Source organism: Emys orbicularis, chromosome 23 (assembly GCF_028017835.1).
Source record: "Emys orbicularis isolate rEmyOrb1 chromosome 23, rEmyOrb1.hap1, whole genome shotgun sequence".
NCBI classification, from domain to species: domain Eukaryota; kingdom Metazoa; phylum Chordata; order Testudines; family Emydidae; genus Emys; species Emys orbicularis.
This window is the reverse complement of record NC_088705.1, coordinates 18,835,699-18,860,425: the sequence shown is the minus strand read 5'-3', so window position 1 is coordinate 18,860,425 and position 24,727 is coordinate 18,835,699. Positions and strand designations below refer to the sequence as shown.

The following is a 24,727-nucleotide window of genomic DNA, read 5'->3' as shown; positions in this document are numbered from 1 at the left end:
CCTGCCCCTATTCCAACTCCTTCCCCAAGTCCCTGCCCCAGCCCCGCCTCCTCCACTGAGCACACCACGTTCCCGTCCCTCCCGGAGCATGCTAACGCTGCCAAATAGCTGTTTGGCTGCGGTCAGGCGGGAAGCGCTGGGAGGTAGGTGGAGAAGCAGGGATGCGGCCTGCTCAGAGAAGGAAGAGGTGGGGAGGTGAGGGGAGCTTGGCTGCCAGTGGGTGCAGAGCACCCACTAATTTTTCCCTGAGCACCCATGGAGTCAGCACCTATGGTGAGAACCCCCACTCCTGGGCTGTTCATGCACAGCCTTTAGCATGTAAGCTGCTCCTTGGATTGTGCAACCGAATGACACTAGCTAATATCTCTGGTCCCAGACACAACCTTAGGAACCTCCGTCTTGCAGTGTCCAGTTATGCCCACTGGACGCTACAAGCTTATATGAGTTCATCAATTTAACAAGGAAATTGATATGTACCAGGCTTGTTATCCCAAAGGGAGTCTCTGACACGCTTCAAACCAAACACACTGCTTCAGGTAGAACAAACGAACAAATTTATTAACTACAAAGATAGATTTTAAGTGATAAGTCAAAGCGCAACAAGTCAGATTTGGTCAAATGAAATAAAAGCAAAACGCATTCTAAGCTGACCTTAACACTTTCAGTGCCCTTACAAACTTAGATGCTTCTCACCACAGACTGGCTGGTTGCCCTTCAGCCAGGCTCTCCCCTTTGATCAGTGCTTTAGTCGCTTGGTGGTGATGTCTGTAGATCACAGAATCATAGAAGATTAGGGTTGGAAGAGAAATCTCAGGAGGTCATCTAGTCCAACCCCTGCTCAAAGCAGGACCAACACCAACTAAAACATCCCAGCCAGGGCTTTGTCAAGCCTGACCTTAAAAACCTCTAAGGATGGAGATTCCACCACCTCCCAAGGTAACCCATTCTAGTGCTTCATCACCCTCCTAGTGAAACAGTGTTTCCTAATATCCAACCTAGACCTCCCCCCCTGTAACTTGAGACCATTGCTCCTTGTTCTGTCATCTGCCACCACTGAGAAGAGCTGAGCTCCATCATCTTCGGAACCCCTCTTCAGGTAGTTGAAGGCTGCTATCAAATCCCCCTTCACTCTTCTCTTCTGCAGACTAAACAAGCCCAGTTCCCTCAGCCTCTCCTTGTAAGTTATGTGCCCCAGTCCCCTGATCATTTTTGTTGCCCTCCATGGGACTATCTCCAATTTGTCCACTTCCTTTCTGTAGTAGGGGGCCCAAAACTGAACGCAATATTCCAGATGTGGCCTCACCAGTTCCAAATAGAGGGGAACAATCATTTCCATCGATCTGCTGGCAATGCTCCTACTAATACAGCCCAATATGCCGTTGGCCTTCTTGGCAACAAGGGCACACTGCTGACTCATATGCAGCTTTTCGTCCACTGTAATCACCAGGTCCTTTTCTGCAGAACTGCCACTTAGCCAGTCAGTCCCCAGCCTGTAGCATGGGATTCTTCCTTCCTAAGTGCAGGACTCTGCACTTGTCCTTGTTGAACCTCATCAGATTTCTTTTGGCCCTATCCTCCAATTTGTCTAGGTCACTCTGGACTCTATCCCTACCCTCCAGTGTATCTACATCTCCCTCCACCTTAATGTCATCTGCAAACTTGCTGAGGGTGCAATCCATCCCATCATCCAGATTATTAATAAAGATGTTGAACAAAACCGGCCCTAGGACCAACCCCTGGGGCACGCCACTTGATACCGGCTGCCAATTAGACATCAAACCGTTGATCACTACCCATTGAGTCCGACAATCTAGCCAGATTTCTATCCAGATATATCATGTCCACTGCTTTCCCCATATCCACCCAGCCAGTTATCTCATCATAGAAGGCAATCAGGTTGGTCACGCATGACTTGCCCTTGGTGAATCCATGTGGACTGTTCCTGATCACCTTCCTCTCCTCTAAGTGCTTCAAAATGGTTTTCTTGAGGACCTTCTCCATGATTTTTCCAGGGACTGAGGTGAGGCTGACCGGTCTGTAGTTCCCCGGGTTCTCCTTCTTCCCTTTTTTAAAGATGGGCACTATATTTGCCTTTTTCCAATCGTTCTGGACCTCCCCCGATCGCCACGAGTTTTCAAAGATAATGGCCAATGGCTCTGCAATCACATCATCCAATTCCCTCAGCACCCTCGGATGTATTATATCTGGACCCATGGACTTGTGCATGTCCAGCTTTTCTAAATAGTCCTTAACCTGTTCTTTCACCACTGAGGACTGCTCACTTCTTCCCCATACTGTGTTGCCCAGGACACCATGATGCCGAGGACAGATGTAGGTGGAAAAGAGAGGAAGAGCATGGCAAACGTCTCTCCCTTTTATCATGTTCTTTCTTCCCTTTTGGCTTTGCCCTCCTTCAGAGTCAGGTGAGCATTACCTCATCGTAGTCCCAAACTGATCAAGGGAAGGGGGGTGACTCACTGGAGAGTCCAACAGATCCTTTGTTGCTGCCTAGGCCAGTGTCCTTTGTTCCTGTGAGGTTGGGCTGGGTTTGTCCCATACATGCCCTGATGAGGTGCGAACTGCCCCTCTGCTCTTGGAGAGTTTTTGCCTGAGCTTCTTTTAAGCCACAGGGATACATTTTCAGCCTCATAAAGATGTAAGCAGAGTCTGGATGAGCTCTCCCCTGACATCTAGTGGTGAGCTGTGGAAAACGACTTCAGAAGCTGATCTCGTTTGCATGGACACTCCCACCCTGCCTAGGTGCTTAGCATGATGGGATTGCTTGCCCAAATGATCACTTGTGGCTGGTGTTGGATCCCCAGTCTCCTTGTTATTGGGGCAGGAGTAATAAAGGGTTGTTATCCTTGTGTGAACCGAGGGCAGCAGAACTGTACCTGGCATACCCCCAATGGAGGGACTCACACTCAACTGAAGAGCACTCGCTAGGCAGGGGACAAGGGTTCCAAAGCCCAATGAGTTGAGAGAGGGTGGGGATAGGTACTTCTGGCTGGTGGTGTGGGCCCTGTTTAAGGGTCCTAGACACTATTTAGCCCTTACTCCCTTTATGGTATAATAAAAGAACTAATTTAGACAATTGGGAGTCTTGTTGCATGCTGCAGAGCTGAAATCACTGATACTTAGATCTAAGTATTAGACCAGGGGTAGGCAACTTATGGCACATGTGCCAAAGGCAGCACGTGAGCTGATTTTCAGTGGCACTCATGCTGCCCAGGTCCTGGTCCCCGGTCCGTGGGGTTCTGCATTTTAATTTAATTTTAAATGAAGCTTCTTAAACATTTTAAAAACCTTATTTACTTTACATACAACAATAGTTTTGTCATATATTATAGACTTTTAGAAAGAGACCTTCTAAAAATGTTAAAATGTATTACTGGCACATGAAACCTTAAATTAGAGTGAATAAATGAAGACTCGGCACCCCACTTCTGAAGGTTGCCGACCCCTGTATTAGACCTACTTTGGGACAGTGTCTCTATTGCACTGTGTGCACCAGCAGTGAGGCTCCCCTGCTAAGAGCTGAAATCACTGAGAGCTGTGCCGGGGGGGCTGAAGACATCTTGGTGAGTGGGCAGCTGGCAGAGAGGTGTGGCAAGGGGCTAGTATAGTAGGGTGGCTGGTGGAGAGGGCCAGAGCAGAGCTCCGCAGAGGCGTGGCAATTGGCTGTTGGGGTGATGAGCAAGTGCCCCAGCAGTGCAGTGTGTAAGGTGCCTCCTTACCGCTCCCCCCGCCTTCCACACAGGCTAGGAGATGAACTCTGGGGCTGCACTGGCCAAGGACAGCAACTCCTTACCACTAGGGTGACCAGATGTCCCGATAAAATTGGGACTGTCCCGATTTTGAGGAGTTTGTCCCGCATCCTGACCGAAGTACGGTCGGGACACCATTTGTCCCGATATTTGATAGTCTTCGGCGGCATTTCGGCGGCGGGTGCTTCTGTCTTTGGCAGCAAGGTTTATTACCCGCCGCCGAAATGCCGCAGAAGACTGTCAGCAACTGAAGGACCCTCCGCCGAATTGCCGCCAAAGACCCGGATGGGTGAGTGTAACAATTAAAAAGGCGCCCCCCCCCCGCGGCGGTCCCGATATTTTCCACTTAGCATCTGGTCACCCTACTTACCACTAGGGTGACCAGACAGCAAGTGTGAAAAATCAGGATGGGGGTGGGGGGGTAATAGGAACCTATATAAGAAAAAGACCCCAAAATCGGGACTGTCCCTATAAAATTGGGACATCTGGTCACCCTACTTACCGCTCCCCCCACCTTCCACACAGGCTGGGAGGTGAACTCTGGGGTTGCACTGGTCAAGGACAGCAACTGTGAGTGGGGTACAGAGAAGGGATGGGTACATTAAAGAGACTTTTGGGTAGCTGGACTCAAGACCCTGAGGGGAAAAGGACACTGCCCAACTTACTTTTGCTCATGGTTTGTGTTTATGAACCCTAGTTGCAGTGTTTTCCCAAATGAATGCTGAGTTAATTCCCTCCTTTTATTAAAAGCTTTTGCTACACTCAGACTCTGTGCTTGCGAGAGGGGAAGTATTGCCTCTTAGAGGCGCCCAGGGGGTGGTGTGTAATTGTCCCAGGTCACTGGTGGGGGCTCAAGCCGGTTTTGTGTTGTATTGTTGAAAAGGAACCGCTGGATACTGAACCGGGCCCTTGTTGCTGCTGCCTCCACCTGGCAGAAGGGTTACAACTATATACATGAAATTACAACCTATAACATTACTGTAACAATTACTATAACTTCACTATAACAACAATGTTCAGTGCGTCAGGAGCCTTCTGAAGATACCCAACATGACAAACTTTGCATTGGATACCACACAATCATTTTACAAGGATGCTGGGTGTTCCCCCGAGGTACAGAGCGTCTGTTTGCTTTTTTGCCTTTTGAAGTATCATTGATTGAGGTGGCACCGGCAATGCTCCTTCTAGATGCCTGTCTGGCTCACTTGGTCAGGATATGATTGCCAGATTTGGGGTTGAGAAGGAATTTCCCCCAGGGCTGACTGGTTGAGACGGGGGAGGTAGCCTAGCCCAGCAGCAGGCAGTGGGGTTGGCCTGCTGGAATTATCCCATCTCCTAGAACTGGAAGGGACCTTGAAAGGTCATCGAGTCCAGCCCCCTGCCTTCACTAGCAGGACCAAGTACTGATTTTGCCCCAGATCCCCAAGTGGCCCCCTCAAGGATTGAACTCACAACCCTGGGTTTAGCAGGCCAATGCTCAAACCACTGAGCTATCCCTCCCCCCCAAGATATGCCCAGAATCATCTGGGCATATCTTGACTAATCAATTCCTGTCATTGCAGGGGTTTGAGGCAGTGGTGGCATCTCAGTCTCTCTTGTTCTCTATTTGTAGCACATAATTTAGTCTCCTGAAGACAGAAATGCTTTAGTCTAACTGATGTGATTGGGCACTGAGTGAAAATTAATAGCTTGTGATATACAGGAAGACAGGCCAGATGATCTGTGGTCTCTTCTGGCCTTAAAATTCTACAAAACTGCAAATCATTCTAATTTAGTGTAAGTCTTAATCCTGCTCCAAGGGCCAAGTGCAGTTCTCGAGGAAAAAGTGACTGTAATGGCATCGTGGAGTTCCATGATGTGTTGCAGTGACTCCAGGTAATATTTGCTGAATTCACAAGCAAAAGGGTGATTTTCCCCCCTAACTACCAGCCTTTCAAGTTCAGCCTGGGTTCTTCCAAGTTCATCATTAATTCAAGGGGTGGTGTCTCTGATCACAAGCCAGTGGGACTATCCGTGGTTGGGAAGATGCTCAAGGCCTGTTTTTCACAACTGGGTACCCACTTCATACATGCATTTACTGCAGCTGTGTGCACAAATCAGTCCTTTCCATCCTGGTACCAGGAACTGTCAAGAGTTAAACTCAAGGGTTAGAAAGAACCCTCAGCTGGTCACACATGTACCTCAAGGTGCACAGTGCTACCCCTCATGACTACCTCTCTATCCATCTCTCACCAAGGCTCAGACTTTCCACCATAGCAGCAATTCCTCTCCCTTGTCCTGTTCTGCTTAAGGACTCACCACACTTTGTCAGTACTAACTCCACTGCTGCAGCCCTCAAAAAATTACCATCTCAACTGTCAGCCAACTTCATCCCAGTAGGCTCACCAGCCTGTCAGTCCCCTGTGCTGCCCGTTACCCCCCAAATCAAACCAACAGCTCTGATCTCACTGCTGCCCTTAACCAGCTTGTCCCATTTCTGCATGTGGCTCTCAGGGTAGACAGCTGAAGGGCAGAGTTCAGTTGAAGGTTTGCTGAACTGAAAACTATAATGACAGGTTTCAGAGTAGCAGCCGTGTTAGTCTGTATCCGCAAAAAGAACAGGAGTACTTGTGGCACCTTAGAGACTAATAAATTTGTTAGTCTCTAAGGTGCCACAAGTACTCCTGTTCTTTTTGTGAAAACTATAACTGACCCTGATTGCATAGCCCTGAAGGTAGGAATCAGCAACAAATATTTTAGGAACTGCCATACGGGACCAGGACAGGGGGCCTGCAACCCTGTTTCCTATACCAAATGCTTCTAATGGTGTTGATATCATGTAGCTGGATTTCTCTAAGGTACTAGATCTAGTACCATATGACATTTTGATTAAAAAAAACATGCATTATATGGACTTAACAGGGCACAGAGATGGATTAAAATCTGCATCATTGACTGATCTCAAAATGTAGTTAATAGGGAGATATCAGTGAGCTGGGCTGTTTCTAGCGGGGTCCCCCAGGGATAGGTTCTTGGTCTGATGGATGCTAGTTAATATTTTTTATCAACAACCTAGATGGTATAAAATCTGTGCTGGTAAAGACTGCAGATGAAACAAAGAATGGTGGGGTAGTAAACAATGAGGGTAGGTTACTGCTACACAGTGAGCTGACTCGGTTAAATGGTCACAGGCCAGCACAATGTGTTTTTAATATAGCCAAATCCAAGGGAGTACATTTGGGAACCACAAATACAAGCTATACCTACAGGAGGGAGATTGTATTGAAAAGCAGTGACTCAGAGAAGGGCGCAAGGGTTAGCATAGCTCATCACCATGAGCTCACAGTGCAGTGCTGAAGCAAAAAGGGCGACTGTGATCCTTGGATGGATAAACAGGACTATCAAATAGAAGTAGGGAGGAATCTAGCCTCTCCCCAGCACTGATAATACTGTGTCCAGTTCTGGTGTCCATGCTTCAAGGAGGATGTGGAGTGAGTTCAAAGGAGGGCCACAAAAATGATCCAGGAGCTGGAAAACAAGCCTTATGGTGTGAGGCTAAAGGAGTTCACTCTATTCAGCTTCTCGAGAGAAGGTTGTGAGGTACGTACACAGGGCCTGGAGATCTGACTGTGCCGGGCTTTTTGACTTTGCTGACAAAGGCATAACAAGACCCAATTGCTGGAAGTTGAAGTTAGACAAACTCAGCCTTAAAATAAAATGTCAATGTTTTTGCCAGGAGGGTGATTAAACATCAGAACAGCTTCCTGGGGAGGTGCTGGAGTCTTTCAATGTCACTGTTCACAATTTGACTGTTTGCACCTAGCACGACACTGATACCTGACATGAAGAACAAGAAGAGCCCTATATGGTTTTAAGCTGTCTTCTATTATCTGTAATCCTGTTGGCCAGTGCTAGTTCAATCATTCTTTTGGCTTTCCTGATCAGTTGCCTGCATTTTTTAGCTTGCAATTTATATTCACTGCCATTTACTTTCCCTTTTCCCCCATTATACATTTAAAAAATGTAAATACAATTTTATGCTTTATTGCTACTTCCACAGCTCCTTTTAACCAGGAAGGCTTTGCCCAGCCTAACTTTGTATGTGTCACAACCACAGCTGCAGCAGGGCTGATTCAGATCAGTCCCTAGGCTAAGGGGAGAGAGAGGGTATGTCTACACTACGAGGGTATTTCGATTTCACTTAAATCGAATATGTGGAATCGATATTGCAAAGTCGAACTTGTGTGTCCACACTAAGGACAGTAATTCGACTTTGTGAGTCCACACTAACGGGGAAAGCGTCGACATTGGAAGCGGTGCACTGTGGGCAGCTATCCCACAGTTCCCGCAGTCCCCGCTGCCCATTGGAATTCTGGGTCGAGCCGCCAATGCCTTCTGGGTAAAAAAAAAAGGGTCGAGGGTGCTTTTGGATAATTGTCGTCATCCGTCTGTCACTACCGCCCTCCCTCCCTCCCTGAAAGCGCCGGCGGGAAATCAGTTCGCGCACTTTTCGGGTCAGTGACAGCGCGGACACCACAGCACTGCGAGCATGGATCCCGCTGCGACCATCGCTGCAGTTGTGGCACTTGTCAACGCCTCGCAGGTTATCATCCACCTTTCCCAGAGGCAGATGCAGATGAACCAGGCGAGGCGGCTACGGCACCGCGGTGAGGGCCTGAACTCTGAGAGGGGCACAGACCTCTCACAAAGCATGGGACCCAGCTCCGAGGACATCACGGTGACAATGGGTCATCTGGATGTTATGGAACGGCGATTCTGGGCATGGGAAACAAGCACTGACTGGTGGGACCGCATAGTGCTGCAGGTCTGGGACGAATCCCAGTGGCTGCGAAACTTTCGCATGCGGAAGGGGACTTTCATGGAACTTTGTGAGTTGCTGTCCCCTGCCCTGAAGCGCAATGACACCCGGATGCGAGCAGCCCTGACTGTCCAGAAGCGAGTGGCCATAGCCCTCTGGAAGCTTGCAACGCCGGACAGCTACCGGTCTGTCGCGAACCAGTTTGGCGTGGGCAAATCTACCGTGGGGGTTGTTGTGATGCAAGTAGCCAACGCAATCGTCAAGGTACTGCTCTCAAAGGTAGTGACCCTGGGAAACGTGGAGGTCATCATAGATGGTTTCGCCGCGATGGGATTCCCAAACTGCGGTGGGGCTATAGATGGAACTCACATCCCTATCCTGGGACCGGACCACCAGGCCAGCCAGTACATCAACCGAAAGGGCTACTTTTCAATGGTGCTGCAAGCACTGGTGGACCATCGGGGACGTTTTACCAACATCAACGTCGGATGGCCGGGCAAGGTTCATGACGCTCGCGTCTTCAGGAACTCTGGTCTGTTTAGACGGCTGCAGGAAGGTATTTACTTCCCGGACCACAAAATAACTCTTGGGGATGTGGAGATGCCTACAGTGATCCTTGGGGACCCAGCCTACCCGCTAATGCCCTGGCTCATGAAGCCCTACACTGGCGCCCTGGACTCTGAAAAATAACTCTTCAACTACCGGCTGAGCAAGTGCAGAATGGTGGTGGAGTGTGCTTTTGGACGTCTCAAGGGGAGATGGAGAAGCTTACTCACTCGCTGTGATCTCAGCGAAACCAATATCCCCATTGTTATAGCTGCTTGCTGTGTGCTCCACAATCTGTGTGAGAGCAAGGGGGAGACCTTTATGGCGGGGTGGGAGGTTGAGGCAAATAGCCTGGCTGCTGATTACGCCCAGCCAGACAGCCGGGCGATTAGAAGAGCCCAGCGGGACGCGCTGTGCATCCGGGAGGCTTTGAAAGCCAGGTTCCACAGTGAGCAGGGTAACCAGTGACTTTTAAGTTTCTGTACAGAGAAGCTGAACCTGCCCCCGTTTCTTTACCCAGTTAAGGATGACTATCCTCTCCAGTTACAGACCCCCTCCACCCCCTTCCAAAATAATAAAATCAGTTTTACTTTTGTTATTGAACACCGTTGTCTTTAGTACTGTTTTCGCGGGAATCTTTGAAACCGGGGACGCAGACTGTGGTGGGGAGCGGGTGTAGTGTACTGATGCAAATGATCCTTCTAAACTCCAGGAATGACAGGATTCACAGTAGCGCACTGGTTGTTTCAACGGAGCCTGACAGCCCTCCTGAGTGGGACTGCGTGTATGTGGGGGCTATGTGACTTTATGGCAGGGGGAGGAGGGTTACAGATCCCCTGCTGCGTGGCTCTGTGATCCAGGACAAGGACCGCTGCATACGATCTGTAACTGCCCTCCCCCGCCACAAAGTCACAGAGCAACTAACCCCCCCCCCCCGCCCCCCACAGAACATGAAAACCACCTCCCAGACTGACCAGGGTAACTAGTCACTGCACTGTGTATGTGCCCTGCTGCTGGACCTGCCCCCGCCTCTGTAGCCTGCTAAAGGTGACTGTCCTGTCCAATTACCAAGCCCCTTCCCCCCCTGCAGACAGACTCTCCCTCAAAACAGCATGACTGAAACAGTAATGAACAGAAACGTATTTTTTATTAACAACCACACATGAAACTGGGGGGTGAAACTTGGACGGGGGCTTGGGTGAGGCGGCCAGGAAAGGACTTTTCAAATTTTGGGGAATGACAGCCTTCTGGTGCTTGAGCAGTCTGCAGGGGTGGAGTGAGAGTTTTCACGGACTCTTCCGCCCCTCCTTCTTTGGACTTTGGGCGAGGGGGGTATGGGACTTGGTGGCGGGGGAGTGCGGTTACTGATAGACTGCAGCGGGGCTCTGTCCTCCTGCCTCCGGTCCTGCAGAACATCAACAAGGCGCCGGAGCGTGTCCGTTTGCTCCCTCAGAAGTCCAAGCAGCGTTTGAGTCGCCTGCTGGTCTTCCTGCCGCCACCTCTCCTCACGTTCCATGTGTGTCCGGTGCATTTGGGACAAATTCTCCCTCCACTGGTTATGCTGTGCTGCCTGGGCTCAGGAGCAGCCCATAAGTTCAGAGAACATGTCCTCTCGCGTCTTCTTCTTCCTCCGCCTAATGTGCGCTAGCCTCTGGGAGTGTGATGCCAGGCTGGGTTGGGAGACAGTTGCAGATGTGGCTGTGGGAATGAGGAAAAGGCAGTGAATTCCTCCGAAAGATAAATGTAGTTGTGAATCAAGAACATAGTCTTTCTCTGTGAACAAGACCATGAACCACACCTATCACATGCGCACTCAGGACAAGGTCGAATTTTCGAACCTCGCCTTCAGTGCCTGGGCTTTTGCACTGCCAATCTGGGAACCGGGGCAGGACACGGTACTCTCTGTAGCAGGCAAACATGGTAAGCCGTAGACTTGTGGCAGATTAAAACTTTAGGAGTACCACTGGCCACCTTTCACATTGAAAGCACTGCCAGTCTGTGCTGCCAGCAATCGGCCAAGCAGGAACTCTGGCCCTGTCCCACCCCCTCGCGGATGTGCCAGGGAAAGATCCCTGGATGCTGGCCCTCTCCCGCCCCCACCGCGTGGCTGTAAACCAGCGGTCACAGTTCTGTAAAGGAACTTGTTGCAAGCAGTCCCAATACTAACAGTCCCCTACCTAATTCAAAGCAGGTTGTCATGAGCGACATTACTCTCATGAGGATCCCAGACACCGAGATCCAAAGGATGCTTCGAGAAAGCCTGCAGAGACCGGGGCCCTATGCCGCCATGCTATGCAAGGCACTGATATCAGAGTACCTGCTTGTCTCCTGGCGCGGGAACGTCTCGTACTTCGGAGGACCAAGTAAAGCCGCTCTCCTCAGGAACCTGATGAACAGGCTATCCCATTACTTGCAGGAGAGCTTTGTGGAGATGTCCGTGGAGGACTACTGCTCTATCCCCGGACATATAGTCCGGATTTTCATCTAGCTGCAGTAGCAGGGACTAAAGAGTGGAGCAGCTTGGGCAGCACAATCATGCACAACCGGACACTGTTTGATTTTTTTATAAATAGTTGTTACTGATTATTTAAGCGCCCAGGGGGAAGAAATCATGAATCACAGATTGTTATTAGTCTTAATATTCAAGTTTTGTAAAAAATAAAGGTTTATATGTTTAAAGCACTTACCGCTTGATCCTTCCCCTGAATCTGTGTCCAGGTTACATGCTGGGGAGGGTTGGTAGGGGATCTCTGTAAGGGTGATGAAGAGCTCCTGGCTGTCGGGGAAATCAGCTTGGTAAGCGCTGTCGACTGCCTCGTCCTCCTCATCTCCTTCCTCATCTTCCCCGTCCGCTAACATGTCCGAGGAACCGGCCGTGGACAATATCCCATCCTCAGAGTCCACGGTCAGTGGTGGGGTAGTGGTGGCGGCCGCACCAAGGATGGAATGCAGTGCCTCGTAGAAACGGGATGTGTGGGGCTGGGATCCGGAGCGTCCGTTTGCCTGTTTGGTCTTCTGATAGCCTTGTCTCAGCTCCTTGATTTTCACACGGCACTGCGTTGCATCCCGGCTGTATCCTCTCTCTGCCATGGCTTTAGAGATCTTCTCATAGATCTTTGCGTTCCGTCTTTTGGAGCGCAGCTCGGAAAGCACGGACTCATCGCCCCACACAGCGATGAGATCCAAGACTTCCCGATCAGTCCATGCTGGGGCCCTCTTTCTATTCTGAGATTGCATGGCCATCTCGGCTGGAGAGCTCTGCATCGTTGCCACTGCTGCTGAGCTCGCCACGCTGTCCAAACAGGAAATGAGATTCAAACTTCCCAGACAGGAAAAGGAATTCAAATTTTCCCGGGGCTTTTCCTGTGTGGCTGGTCAGAGCATCCGAGCTCGGACTGCTGTCCAGAGCGTCAACAGAGTGGTGCACTGTGGGATAGCTCCCGGAGCTATTACCGTCGATTTCCATCCACACCAAGCCTAATTCGATATGGCCATGTCTAATTTAGCGCTACTCCCCTCGTTGGGGAGGAGTACAGAAGTCGAATTTAAGAGCCCTCTATGTCGAACTAAATAGTCTCGTGGTGTGGACGGGTGCAGGGTTAATTCGATTTAACGGTGCTAAATTCGACATAAACGCCTAGTGTAGACCAGGCCAGAGACTGGTGGTGTGAACTAGACTCCCTGGCCTGCAGTGCCCTCCTTTCTATTTCCTCTCAACTCCTTGGCCCCACTCATCCCTCGAAGCAGCAAAGAACTACTCTACCTTCAGCCTCTGCTGGTGCTGCCGGTGGGCCACTCCTGCTTCTCTCCAGCAGGCAAAGGATGCGATCCCTTCTCAGGCAAGGGTCAGTCTTACTGTGGAGAGGCTATCATCCCTCAGTGGAACTGTGACCAGATCTCTTCTCCCCCCAGGACCCCCTATGGATCAAGTGACTCCTGAGGGGCTTTACAAGAAGTTTGGGCTCTGCCCTAAGGGTTCCAGGCCTGTGCTCAGGCCAGTGCCTGAATGTTTGGGGTGTGTGGGGGTTCACTACTCTAATGGGCAGATGTCAGGCTTGCCTGCATAGGTGGCAACTTGTGAGGTGAAAGATGATCAGGATTGCATGCCTGATTTAAGTCAGCCCTGCTGCCGTTCGGAGCCTTTTGGCTGTGCTGGATCCAGGAGGGCTGACATTGCTGGGCAAAGCTTTGCTGTAGAACAGGATTCAAAATGCCCTTTCAGCTCTTCCAGTCAGAGCTGGGCACACAGCAAAAGGGTGGGGGAGCTAACAGACCTGGGTTCTGCAGCTTACTTTGCAAGACACTGGTGATTATACAGTGCCATAACTTTATGCCCTGTTTTGCAAACAGGGTATGAGATATTGCCTGTGCTAAAGAGGAATTGTGGCAATTAGTCTCACTTCTGGGCTCTAAATCATCTAAACTACGGCTCTCAGCTTGGTTTCTGCCAATAGAATATTTTTAAGTGCTTCCCTTTTTCCTTCTGTTTTCCTGCAAGCCCAGTGAAACAACTCCCCCTTTTTACAATAGCAGAATCCAGTCCTGAGAAGCTGCCGCCTTAGCAGCCTCTTTCTCATGCAACCAAGCTGGAGAAGAGAGGACGCTTTCATTTTACACCAGCTGTTGTTAAAAACAAACTCAAAGGAAAACCTCTTGCTTCCAAGAGATCTTGACAATAAATGACTGTGACTGCAGGTGGATAGCAGGCAGCATGTAGATCAGGGGTCTCAAACTCAAATCACCACGAGGGCCACATGAGGACTGATACATTGGCCCGAGGGCCGCATCACTGAAACCTTTTCATACAGCGATACAAAAGTATAGTCAAAAATGAAAAAAAGAAAGAGTAATATAGTACGCTATAAAAAGTCAATGTATTAACTTTTTTAAAACTGTAATGCGAAGAGGGGTTTTAATAAAATATAAACACCTGTAACTATTCCTTATGTGGTCAGTAACACCGATGATGATCTACACCAGGGATCTCAAACACGCAGCCCTTGGGCCACATGCGGCCCGCAGAGTTATTTCCTGCGGCCCGCCATAGGCGCTGACTCTCTCCTGCACTGTGTAACCCTTTCCACCCTCCCAGTCACAGCGCAAAGTCGAGAGGGAAACTGAGGCTCGCCTAAGAATTATAAAAATGTTATAGAAAATTTCCACTTTGTCACACTGTCCAGCACCCCTAACAAAGAGACCCCTGGGCGATGGGGGGGACCTCTGGGTGCCCAGCATCCCTAACAGACACACCCCTGGGCGATGGGGGGAACCCTGGGTGCCCAGCACCTCGAACAGAGACCCCTGGGCGATGGTGCCCAGTGCCCCTAACAGTCTATCTGACAGGGCTCTCAAACACGCGGCCCTGCCCCGCCTCTTCCCACCCCTTCCCCGCCCCCATTCCAGCCCCTTCCCCAAAGTCCCTGCCCCAACTCCACCCCCTCCCTGCCCCTATTCCACCCCCTTCCCCAAATCCCCACCCTGCCTCTTCTCCGCCTCCTCCCCCCTCCCTCCTGGAAAGTCTTAAGTGTCGCCAAACAGCTGTTTGGCGGTGGGAAGTACAGGGAGATAGGCAGAGGAGCGGGGATGCAGCGCACTGGGGGGATGGGGGGCGGGGGGAGGGGAGCTTGGCTGCCGGTGGAGTCTGTGCCTATGGCAGGCCGCAGGAAATAACTCCGTGGGCTGCATGAGTTTTTACCCAGGAAAGCTTATGCCCAAATAAATGGGTTAGTCTTTAAGGTGCCACGGGACTCCTTGTTACACTTGGAAGACATACAATTGGCATTTGCAAATCCAGGATTGGACTCACTTCCCATGTGAGAAGCCATTAAAAAAAAAAAGAAAAAAAAAAATAAGAAAACCAGACAGACACATACCCATAACACATCTGTTATGAACGCTCATTTGTCGAAGCAACAGGAGAATCCAACAACCAACATTAACATGGCCTCCAGCACTCACTGTAAGCCATACTGGCCTACTTACTATAAACAGGCACAACTCAGCAAGTGTGCATGCTAGGAGGCGTATGAACCCTGTCTGGTTTGAGTACTTTTTCATTCAAATGGTGGGAGGCGGGGGAGGGGGAGGAGGAAGAGAGATAGAGAAAGCACTCCCATACTTATAACTCCCTATTTGAAATAAACAGGGCCTAGTCTATCTTAATCATATGTCTGAAGTTTGATTTTGATTTTTAACCAGTGAGTCTCTGGTTAAAAAGGCCTGCTGCCTTGCGAAGAAAAGGTATAAAAGTCAATGGAAAAGTCAGACTGAAAACTCAGAAGCCTGGTTCTTAGAGCAAGATTTAAAAACAAAACAACCTTGTCTCTCTCCATCCTGAGTAAGTGTAACAGACTAATTGCTGGAGCTGAGGAAGGTCAAACATGGTTAGTTTAAGAATAAAGACCACAAGCTGCTGCAATACTGTCTATGACTGGAGCATTAACATTACAGGCAAATAAAAAATTAATTCCCTGCAACTTAAACACCCACCTCATTAAAACCAAAATGGAAAGAGCTTGGAGACAAAAATAAATACATTTCTCTAGCACAGTGGTTCTCAAACTTTTGTACTGGTGACCCCTTTCAAATAGTAAGCATCTGAGTGTGACCCCCCCTTATAAATTAAAAACACTTTTTTATATATTTAACACCATTATAAATGCTGGATGCAAAGCAGGGTTTGGGGTGGAGGCTGACAGCTCACGACCCCCCATGTAATAACCTTGCGACCCCCGAGGGGTCCCGATCCCCAGTTTGAGAACCCCTGCTCTAGCGCTTGTTTCCTTTTCCTTCTGTGGTGGGGCCTGCTGTGTTTTTAATTAATGTTGTTTAAATACAACTTCCTTTTGCAAGCACTCTGCATATAGCCAGAGCAGGTGTTTGTGTGCAAGTGTTAAGAATGCTAACAGTGCTGTTATGTCATATTAACTGCTCCTGAGAAAGGAGTAAGCACACTGTAGATCCTATAAAATGGATTAAAAAGTGGAGAGGAGTAAATGTACCTGGGCTGTAGCATGGTACAGGCAAGCTAATGGCTCTAACAGGAGCGGGAGGGTTTTTTCCATTCCCTTGAAGGATAGCAAGTTGGTGGTAGAGGTTGGGCTATGCACCGCTTCTATTGTAGAATCTGTTCTCTCTGCACTGTTAGGCCTGGTCCACACTAACCCCCCCACTTCGAACTAAGGTACGCAAATTCAGCTACGTTAATAACGTAGCTGAATTCGAAGTACCTTAGTTCGAACTTACCGCGGGTCCAGACGTGGCAGGCAGGCTCCCCCGTCGATGCCGCGTACTCCTCTCGCCGAGCTGGAGTACCGGCGTCGACGGCGAGCACTTCCGGGATCGATTTATCGCGTCTAGACAAGACGCGATAAATCGATCCCAGAAGATCGATTGCTTATGGCCGGACCAGGAAGTAAGTGTAGACCTGCCCTTAGAAAGCAGTTTTTAAAAAGGAAAACTAGAGCCATCCATTGTCCCAGCACAGAATGGAAACCATGCAAGGATCACACTTGGGTTGGGTAGTAAGGAAGAGGCACATCACTGCAAATGGAACTGCAGCTACACTTACCCGTAGCTGGAGCATGAGAATGCGTTGCCTTTGCCTATTCGCTCTGGTGGGAGGTGAACTTCAGAACCTTCTAGAGCAGGGGTCCTCCCCACCCTTGCTAATGGAAGGAAGAGGTCATCTAGGAAAGCGAATAGGGTGGAATGGTACAGAGAAGAGACCACCTGTTCTAGGAAACAGTTATTAGGTGGCAGCTGAGCTCCTGTTTTCAGCCCTATCCCTTCACTTCAGAAATAGAGGCCCTGTGTTCCAACTGCCCCTGCTCCATTTGTTAAAAACTCAGGCTGGAGTTTAGGCTAGGAGTCAAAGGTGCATGGGAAGTAACTTCTGCCACAGTCCCATTGGTGAGAGCTTAGCAAGCAGAAGTCTCCAGGAAGATGGGCTGATAAGAACTGTTCTCCCAAAGAACAAAAACAGGGAGTTAAAACCAACAGGCAGAAGGCAACCAACCACAGAAAAAGGAAGCTTCAATACTGAACATTTAGTGCTACACAAGATGCACTTAAGTAGTAGCAAAGGCCACAGCTTTCTAGACTATTCTGAAACTGCAGCAACCCTGGCATATCCCCCAATGTGGAAACATACAGAGACCACTTTGTTTTCATACATGGGCCCACCACACTGAAGAGTTACTTCCCAATCATCAATACAGCACAGACAACCCACTGTCCACGGAGGAGGCAAAGTCTTGGATCGTTTAGTAGCAACACCTGATGATGTTAGAAGCAGCATGCACTGATGTCTCTTGCCCCTTAAAAGTCAGGATGGGATGAGCTCTCCAAAGTGTATTTAGACGACAGTGATGCTAGGCGAATCTTTCAATGTACATGATACAATCACAGAATCACAGAACTGGAAGGGACCTTGAGAGGTCATCTAGTCAAGTACCCTGCACTCAAGGCAGGACTATTATCTAGACAATGTTCAGTAAGAGGCCAAGTTCAGTTTACTTTTAACTGAAGTGTAACCAACAGAGTTTCAGCATGGAAATCGTGTACACCTCCACGTAAAGGTGAGTTATTGCTCACTTTACATTACCTTTAACTACACTACAGAAATGAACAGTGGAAATGCCACGAGCAAGAGTGGTTGGAATGAAGACAGCCTTCTACCCTACCTAGAGAGGTCAGCTTCAAGAAATAGGTTTTGCAGCTTTAGAGACTAAGTATCATTTTCTCCAGCACAAGGAGTTTGTTTACACTTCAAATTGTATGAGAAAGACGATTGATCAAAGACTTTTAAAAATGTTTATTGACAGTTATTGGATGGAATGATGGTGCAATAGTGCAAAAAATTGTGCAATTATGACAACACATTCCCTCTGCAGTTTTCACATTTAGTTTAGTATTTTAACTAAGACAGACATGGAATAAAGATTAAATACAAAATGGGCCAGTATGCTGCAGTTAACCACACAATGATGAGCTTTAGCTAGAATCTTATTTTTCCATCAGTGCATTTCAGTTCAGAACCACATTGAGGAATGGGGGTGGCAGGTAAGTGCTATCCAGCCCCATTACAGAACACTAAGTAGAACCAGAGATCTCTTCCATAGAAAGACTTAGTCAAGCAATACCCTCTGCCATTCTAAAACTACTATTGATTTACTAAACCAAATTTTTATCCCTTATGAACAGAAGATTAAGAGTATTAGATGTTCATAACTGGTATTTGTTCACAAAATGCATACCATCTGTTCTAGTACGAGTTCCACATTGCTAACTACTAACAGAGCTTTTCAAGGGTCATTTCTAAACAATTTAGTTTGGGTGAATGCAAACCAGAAAGTTCAATAAACCCTTGGGCTCAGTTTCCAACCTTGCATGGCTCTCATCACCATTATAAATGTGAAGTTGTCACATTAACTAGTTACAAACTAAATGTGTAGCTCCAGATTTTAGGGTTGCCTATGCCATAGGGCATGTTTCAATAGCCATTTTTTAATTCTACACAAGTGGTGGCAGTGCCGAGTGGGAAGATTTAAGTGTTTGATAACAGTAAGCCACCAGCTATAGTCTCACTAGGAAAGAATATATTGTTAGAGAACCTTATGTTAAATGCTGCATTGTCACCACAAACACTGATGTGAAAAAACCCACCACCAAACATTAATAAAAACTGTTACCATTATCTATAGACTAAAGTGATCAGTCACTGAGCCCACTAGTGGTTCCAACTTCAGCACTCATGCATTTTAATCCTTACCATTCAAAAATGTAATGGTAAAGTTTCTCTAGAAGAGTTAAGAGCTATGGCCACCTGGAGACTAATCAAACCATGGGGCAGATATTAGAGATTTTAGGAATTGGTGAGTCAAGGTAAAGTGAGAATCAGCACTGTGCACTCTTTGGAAGTAATTCCTATTTGCATCACTCCTACAAAGTATAACTATACATATAAACATGTTAGAAGAATTGTAGTGCCACTTGTCCAAAACAAGACATCTCCAATTACTGATCACATTCTTCAAGATACAGTTGGGACAGGGAGTAATCATAATACAATACAGAAAGCAAAAAAATACAAGATAGTTTAGTTACATAAAGCAATAGAATTTGTACATAAACTGATAAATACTGCTCTCCATTGGTCACTAATTCCAAGTAGTTATCTGCATGTTAGTTTCTAAATCTATTACTAGAGGACATTCTGGTTTGTGCTCCCTCAAGGTGGTCAATTCATTTCCAAGACTAGTCAGCCTGTTTTCCCAGGGGAAAACTCTGCAATGAAATTAGACTCCTTATGAGGACTTCATTTTGTTGCCTGCCAGATAACGAGTCCTAAGATTACAGAAGCCACAGCAAGGCCAAGAATCAGGATGCAGATCTTCTTACGAGATTTCTTCTAATGAAAGAAAAAGAACAAAAAATATTGACACTAAAACAGCAGATGACAGAAGACTCAATGAGTTTGGCTAATTACAGAGTTCTGGACAGGAGACAGCAGCGAAAGTAGAAGCACAGCACATCTATCCTGACTCAGGAGGAGAATGGAAAAAATTCCCAGAGAACAGATTACACTTTGTTTAAATCAGTGTGCTTTATGGACTCAAACCAAAAATGCTCAGGGTTAACAGCATAAAGAACTAGGAGGTGATGCAGTCAGAACACGGTTGGACTCAACTCCTGCTGCTGTCAAAAAAGAGTGAGCCGTACTTGAAGCTGGCTGAAACAATAGTGGAAAGCGAGCAAGCTTGCATTTTAAAATGCCTAGCAGACCATGCTATGATAGAACACACCGGCATGACTTGTACAGAAGTCATACCTCTCCCAGCTGTTAGGATTCTTTGAGGGCATCAACAAGGCATGATCAAAGAAAAACCAATTTACCTGTGTATTGCGCCTCCCCTTGTGTGCCTGAACTGGCTGTTACAAGAAGCTTCTTGGAACTATGCAAATGATATGTGGGTGAATTCATCAGCCACGATTTCTGCTCTTTGATGTAATGGCCTCTGCTCTCTGCATTGTACTCTATCCCCATCCTGACCTGGAGGCTTGTAATATACCCGGTCGTGAACACAGACGTGCAGCTGTTTTAAAGTTTACCCACTGCAGCCTTATAGAGTCTCACTTGCCTTGGGAAACCTCCTACTGTGTCTAGGTAAGTATGACCAATGCCTACAACGCATGCAGATTCTAAACTCTTATGTTGGAGAGTCCAGCCCTGGTGTTTGTGAAATTGTGAAGAAGTCCTAGGACACAATGATATCGCAAGCTGCTGGATGGCGAGAGCAGCTGCTATTCTGTTCTGTTGGAGTGGGAGCTCCAATACCTTAGTTCAGGTCGATAGCAAGCAGAGAAACGGCTACCGCCACTAGCATGGGCCCTTTTCCTTCCTCACAGCTGAAGCCAGGATCAGACCACTGCTGCTCTACTGCACTGTAGCCTCCTCTTACCCGTCTCCATATGTCTCCTCCCCTGAACCAAGCATGCCCAGTTCCTTAGCCATAGCCCTCTCTACACAAGGGAGCAGCTGAAGCAGAACCTTAGTCCTGCCACAGGCTCTTGAACTGCAAGCACGGCAGGCAGGAGGACAGGTGCATGCCATCAAGCCAACACTAGAGATCTAATCAAAGTGGCCAAAATGAGGGGCTTTGAAAAGTTGCTGAGAGAGATTTGGTAGGTCAGGAAAAAGAACTGATGACTGTTCAGGTGCAAGGGGGAAGAATGGATGAGTGGGTGGTGACCAAGTAGGCTGGGGGGAACTGAGCAGCAAATGGCAAGATGATGCAAGTTGAGGCATGTGGTGGGACACTATGTCAAGGAGTGGGTGGGAAAGAAATCATCTGTTAAGTATTTTGTGAATGGGGTTGTGTGTGTTGGTATCTATGTTAAGTATTGAGTAGTAAATTTTTGCCTGGGCTGGTAAACTCACAGATTTACTGTATCAGTCTGAAGATCAGCCTTGTAATGTTTCCACTGTAACACAATAACCTGCCTCTGCTAAGGAATGTTCTCCATTATCTTTTAATATCTGTTTTTTTTAAAAAATGCAGTACTGAAGACAAAACCCAGCAGCTACCTTCAGCTATTCTCCAGGTCTATGCACCCCACATTATATCCCCTGCATGATGGAGAAGGCTGAGTAGAGGGGTCTCAAAGGGAACCCATGGTTAATTTCTAGTATCTTATCGATAAGCCAAGTAGTACACGTGGCAGCATCTTTTCCTGGAGATGGTGTTCATTAGAAGAGTTAGTCCCACCTCAGCCCCTGCTAGTTTTGTGAGACTTGCCTGACTGGTTGCAGAAGTGGGTATGTTTGCCTTGTTCTGTGCAATATGGCGATAGCACCGGTCAATATGTATGACAGTGCAAAGCAAACAAAAGAGTTTACCTGATAATAAGCAGCTCTCTGTAACTGTTCACTGGCTCTTTCCACGTGCACTTCTGAACTTTCCACATTTGCTTCTATGCTATCTACACAAGTGTAAGGGGAGAGAACTCAAGTTATATTAAAAGCCAATTCAGAACTGCAGAATTAAAGCTTAACAGAATATGCTATCATATGGCATTTATATAGAATAGCTGCAATGGTTTAAATCAGCCACTCTCAGTTTTTCCATATACATTGAATTTAAAATGTGGACTAGGTGTAGAATAAAGCCAGATAAAAGAGAGGAGTTATATTTCAGAGCATCTGTTGTCCAAGTGTACTTACCAATCATGTCTCCTTGATCGTGAATCATCATAGCTAAATCCTTAAATATCTGATTGACATCCAAAATGTCTGCCTGAAGACAACAGTTTGACAAGTTACAAAAGGTATAGATTATATTTTTTCAAAGCTAGTTTCTTCTTTGCTTAAAGGTCCATCTCAGGAATACTGCCCAAGGCTTAACAGACTAAACACCCTCTATAAAAAAATTCCCATCCTACATGGATGTTGATTTTCAGTGGTTGTAATAACAGGTTTTTCTACCTCATGAGAGATGAAAGCTTTCAAGACTTATACACCAACTACAGCAGAGAGCAAGCTTCATGGGTATTCAGTGGTTGTCCCAGGGCACTAGTAATTAGCAGAGTGCGGGATTCATATGAACATTTTTATTAAGGCGTCACTCCTACCATCTTTGGAGCATCGCTGATGGGTGCTGGAGGGACCTGCACACAGCCCTCTTCAGCTAGGAGGTCACTCACCTAAGCATCAGCGTCTCTAGAAGGAGCTCTGGGCCTACTGAACTCCCAGCTCTCTTGATCCCTCCCCACAAATAGACGAGCCTAGAGCACATTACCTGGCCCTTTTATTTAGGTCAGGGCTGCGAATGATAGGCTCTAGAGCTCACCTCCAACTGCCTGATTGCCGTTTCCCTCTCTTTAATGAGTTCAAGGTCCTGTTCAGTTATTGCTACATCTTCTTCTTGAGACTGCATTTGATTCCAGTCTTCATTACTGCAGAAAGAACACAGACTAAGAGCCTGTTCCTCCTGAGCAGCAGATACTTCCACTCCCCATTCATGCCACAATGCCAGTGAATTATAGAAAGCTTCCCCCGGGGACAAAAAAACAAATCAGGAGTGGATTTAAACCTTTAGTACAAGTAGATAGATTCTGGTATTACAGTTGTACTTAGAGACAAATTGGACTAGTGATGACAGGTTACTGAAGGGATGAAGAGTGGGTTTTGCATAAGGATACTTCAAAATCTCAGTAAAGAAACTAAAAGTTGGTTTGTGTAGGATACTTTGTTCTAAGATGTAAGTGTTCCTTATGGCTATATACTGGGAAACTTTGTATTTCCTATTGTGTTTGGGGCTGTGTGTTGTTTATAGGGCACCCAAAGAACAAAAGGCACAGATGGAAGTCTTTATGGAAGGCAACCTGCAAGCATGTTGTTTTGAGTACTAGGCAGAGCATGCCATGCATGGGTCTGGGTTGAATGATACCTACTGGATGCATGGCACTGGAGGTCAAAATAAAGCCCATGGTATTTTAGTCCACTACCCAAGAACTGCCAATGAAAAAAACCCCCACCAGCAGAGATGTTAAAGCAAGCCAGTCGTCCCCACTCCCAAATCACCTGCATCCTGGAGAGACAGCATTAGTAATAGCACTGTGCAGGCTAGGCACTATTATGGACAAACCAGCAAGTGCAATACAAGACCCTGTTTTCACACATTTAGGATGAGGAGAGGTGTCCTCCTGCTTCTCCACTCAAGAGTAAATACTTTGGAAAGCTGTACCAAGATTCCATGTCCGAGTTAGTGCACAACCCTCCAGCAGTTTTCGCTAGCTAGTAAGTTTCAAGACCTCAGAGTGCCAAAATACATTAAGAGATGCTAATTATCTCTGGGAGGGCCAACAGCCAACATGTGAAGTAGCCTAGTTTTGAAATAGTTTAATGTTTGGAAGTTGTGTACCACCACAATAAGGTTTACAAACTAACTACATACGGAAATGTTTTATATGGTGTAGGAATTGGGTTTCCTGGACTCTATGCACCAAGTTCAGTGATAATGCTGCATTAATGTAGTTTCTTGTAGTAACGTGTTAATTACACAGAGATTGAAGTGATAAAATGCACCCCGGGAATGCAATGGGTAGTTGTTACCTATCAAACGAGACCAGCTGCTCCTCTTTGAGTCTCTCATCAGTCTGGAAGAGAGGAATGGCTCATTACTGTCACAAACTGCAGGCATCATGGACACAGCCAACCACAGCAAGGTAGGACTCTTACTATGTGGAGCTGAAGAGTTGTAACTTACTAGTGTGAGTACCTTTAAGATGCTTGCGTTACTTTGGTTTTTAGACATAAGCTACAGGGGCACTGCAAGTCAGAGGCCACTGAAAGAGGCCCCCTAAAAAGTCTGCTTAAGTCCTTTGTAATTGCTTGTCAATTCCTTTATCCACATACAATAAGTGTTTTGGTGCATTTACTTCTAAAGCCATCAGCTCATGGATTATGACAAACTTCAGCAAGGGAACAGAATTACGAATCAATATTCCAAGGGGATTAGACAAAGCAGGGGAGGAAGTGGGCAAGAGGGATTGAAAAAAATGCTTTGGTTGTCCATTTTATTAGGAATGCTTCTTAGTAATCACAGGGACTTACAAGAGACAGAGACCATATCACCAGAACAGGATTTAGCCAACCATGGATAGGAAGAAAATTGGAAATTGCACTGAGGAAGCAGTTGGACAAAGGGGGCTCAAGGGAAGGGGAAAAGGGAGATGGAGAGAGTGTCTGCCAAGAGGCAGCTCAAGGACGGACAAAATTTAAGAGGTCTTTTTAGAGAGCTATAGGCCAGTGTTGACAGTCTTATTGCGGGCCTACCAGCGGTGCTTTGGTTCCCCTCTCCACATATACCTGCACATGCCTGACTTTCCTCCTCCTCCTCCACTATTGTGAGCAGGCAAGGCACTGAGAGACTTTTGGCCTTCTGTGCTTCAGAATACAAAGAGCTAGTACACAGACACTGCTCAGTGACAGTGCAGACTGACAGTTCTGAAATCTTCAGCCATGCATACATATGAGCTGATCAATCTCAATAGTTCGGTGTCCACCTCCCACAAAATACAAACATGCACATTTTCATTTGTTCCTGGTTTGTCA

The 24,727-nt window shown here is 47.3% G+C and overlaps 1 protein-coding gene across 1 annotated transcript in view; it reads right to left on the bottom strand.

The window, feature by feature from the left end:
* Nucleotides 1-17,913: 17,913 nt before the first annotated feature.
* STX12 (syntaxin 12) overlaps nt 17,914-24,727 on the bottom strand; it is a 29,699-nt gene continuing 22,885 nt past the window's right edge. The window contains exons 5-9 of the mRNA XM_065421722.1: nt 23,726-23,769; nt 22,461-22,566; nt 21,836-21,908; nt 21,512-21,594; nt 17,914-19,522 (exon numbers count right to left, since the gene is read on the bottom strand). Of these exons, the coding sequence (XP_065277794.1) occupies nt 19,430-19,522; nt 21,512-21,594; nt 21,836-21,908; nt 22,461-22,566; nt 23,726-23,769 (399 nt within the window). The 3' untranslated portion in view covers nt 17,914-19,429. The remainder of the gene's footprint in view (nt 19,523-21,511; nt 21,595-21,835; nt 21,909-22,460; nt 22,567-23,725; nt 23,770-24,727) is intronic.